We start from the raw sequence: 2,624 nt of genomic DNA on the forward strand, positions 1-2,624 counted from the left end.
GCAGATGGGAGCCAGTCAAAACCTTAGCTTCTGCTGCTTAAATTATCTGACCTGTCCCCATTCATCCTTCTCCCTCATCACTTGGATCCATTGCTTCTTCGGTTGGTTGGGACCTTCCTCTGAGGGAGAGGAAGAGAGATGAGAAAAAGAGTGGTCCCAGCAAATGTAAAGAATGTCAGAGCTAGAAGAGATCTCAGAAATCAAGATCCTCATTTTACAAATGGAGAAACTGGGCTCCAGAGAGAGGAGACTCCTTGGTGAAGGTCACAAGCTGTCATTCCCAGTCCTTCAGGGACTTTCTCCCACAGGATGCTCTGTTAATCTACTGGGAAAAGAACACAACAAATTTACAGACTAGAGAACCAAGAACAACAGGTAACCTGTAAATTGCCTTTTACACCTGTAACATTTCCCTCCTATGGCCTTGAGAATCTACTCAAGATGATACTCAAAGCTCTCCCTCAAATGAATCTCGAATCTTAGACCAATCAGGATTTATCTCATCACATGGCAATTAGGTGGCACCTTAAAGCACAGAATGCCAGGTCTGGAGTCAGGAAGAATCCCTATGTTCGTGAGTTCCAGTCTGGCCTCACACACTAGTTGGGTGACTTTACTCTGCTTACCTCAGTTTGTTTATCTGTAAAATGAGCTGGAGAGAGAAATGACGAGCCATTCTTTTTTTTTTATGGGGAAAGACTTTTTTTTTTTTTTTTTTTTTTTTTTTTTTTTTTTTTTTTTTTTTTTTGTAGAAGAGCAAATATAGATTTACTTTTAGTCCAGGTTTAGTTTATTGTGAACCTCTTGGGGGTCCACCCATTGGTCCTTCTGCACCTTGCCTGAAAGTAGAGTAGGACTGAGCCATTCCCCCTTCTCAGGCCCCCAAGCCCCATTCCTTAAAAGGAAATATGGTAGACTCCTTAGCTGAGGAGCTTTGGCAAATTTTCTCAGGATCCTGATCCTAGGCCACTGACTTTAATTACAAAAAAGTGGCTAGTTATTGCTACTAGGGTCTTCTGGCTGGCTTACCAATTTAGGCACTTTCAAAATGAGCTAAGGTTAAGCTAAGGAATATTGAGGCCCGAAGGATACCCTCCAAAAGAGGTCTGAGGGACCTGTTGTGTACTGTTGGATGCCGCTTTCCATAAAGCACTGGAATAAATTCACAAGTTCTTTGTTCTGCTCTCCCCACCATGACCCTTCCAGAGTGGGGAAAACTACAAGTGGCACTGATGGGAGGAGCTAAGGGAAGCTTGTCTAGGAGGATCATTAAAATGAGAAAATATATATATATATATAAAGACCATTGCAAATTATGTAAATATTAGCTACTATTACTTTAAAAGATCCTATGCTAAAATTAAGAAATAATACTCTTAGGAAGGTGTTTCTCAACACTATAGGCCAGTTCTTTGGATGGGTTTTTCCCATGGGGGAAGAATCCTGGAAACTGCTCATAGATCCTAGGCCTGGAGAGGAAGCCGGAGAGGTCTGGGATGTGTAGGAAGACAGAAGAACAGAGGTAGTTTTCCTGGAATTGAAGAAACTGGGGAGCTCCAATTCCAGGGGAATGATCCCCTGGCTGAGGCTGGAGGACATGGGGCTGAACACTTCTCCCCTTTCGGGGAGAAGTGATTGAGGGACTGAGAATGGTGGGAAGGAAGAGCAGCTCTATCCAGGCCTGGAGGATGGCCTTATTTCTCCTTGAGGGAGACCTGGATCTTGAAACAGCCCAGACGAGTGTTGTTATTGCTTAGAATGATCTGAGTGCGGTAGTTGCCACTGCCCAGAGAAGGTGGCAGCTTCACAGGAGGTATTTCGAAGGTGGTCTTGGGCAGGGAGTATGTACCCGTCTTAAAGGGGCAGTGACAGGGTAGGCCATAGGTATGGAGAGGCTCAGGGCAGGGCTCCCCAGCTGGAATGAAGGAGTCAATTGTCTCACATATATCTCGATAGGTACAGCTTCCAATATTTTTGATACATGGGATCAGCAACCAGAATCCAGGAGCCACTTCTTTCTCCAAAGTTACCACTACCTTCAGAGGAGACGTGAGAGGTACAGCAGTCTTGGTCTCTAAGCCAATGGTTACTTTTCCAGGGACGTTGATAGGAATTGGTTTTACTTCCAGGCTAGTGATCAATACTGGGTCATGTTCACCATCGCAGTTTTCCCAAGAAAAATCATCGACCATACCCAGGCGGAACAGACCCTTCCTGGCGGGAGCAGGCCTGGCGAAAGATACAACCAAAAGCACAAGTAGAGAAAGGGACTTCATGGTGTCTGTCAGTCAGCAGATGCCATGACGAGCCATTCTAATATTTTATCAAGAAAACTCCAAATGGGGTCACAAAGAGTTGGATGTGACTGAAAAATGACAAACAATGACAACCAAATCTTAATTAAAAAGAGAAATTTTCTTCAAATAAAAAGCTTTATGATACTGATATCCCCTCTCCAGCAAACACTAATGAGTGGTAAAGGCAAGATGGAAACCCAGATTTCCTGGTTTGGAAACAAGTAGTATCCTGGGCTCATCAGACATTCCAGCTACTTCTATTTGTTTCCTAGCCCTACTCACACTCACCCCAAGAGAAGGAGCCTGGTCTGACCAGAACCTCAAGGA

General features: G+C 44.2%; 1 protein-coding gene across 1 annotated transcript; it reads right to left on the reverse strand.

Moving 5' to 3' along the window:
• Positions 1–763: 763 nt before the first annotated feature.
• LOC116423468 (ganglioside GM2 activator-like) lies at positions 764–2,293 on the reverse strand. The gene has a single exon (XM_031967828.1). It carries the CDS (start codon positions 2,274–2,276, stop codon positions 1,695–1,697), a length of 582 nt encoding a protein of 193 aa, XP_031823688.1. The 5' UTR covers positions 2,277–2,293; the 3' UTR covers positions 764–1,694.
• Between the last annotated feature and the right edge of the window lie 331 nt (positions 2,294–2,624).

Source organism: Sarcophilus harrisii, chromosome 4 (assembly GCF_902635505.1).
Source record: "Sarcophilus harrisii chromosome 4, mSarHar1.11, whole genome shotgun sequence".
NCBI lineage: Eukaryota > Metazoa > Chordata > Mammalia > Dasyuromorphia > Dasyuridae > Sarcophilus > Sarcophilus harrisii.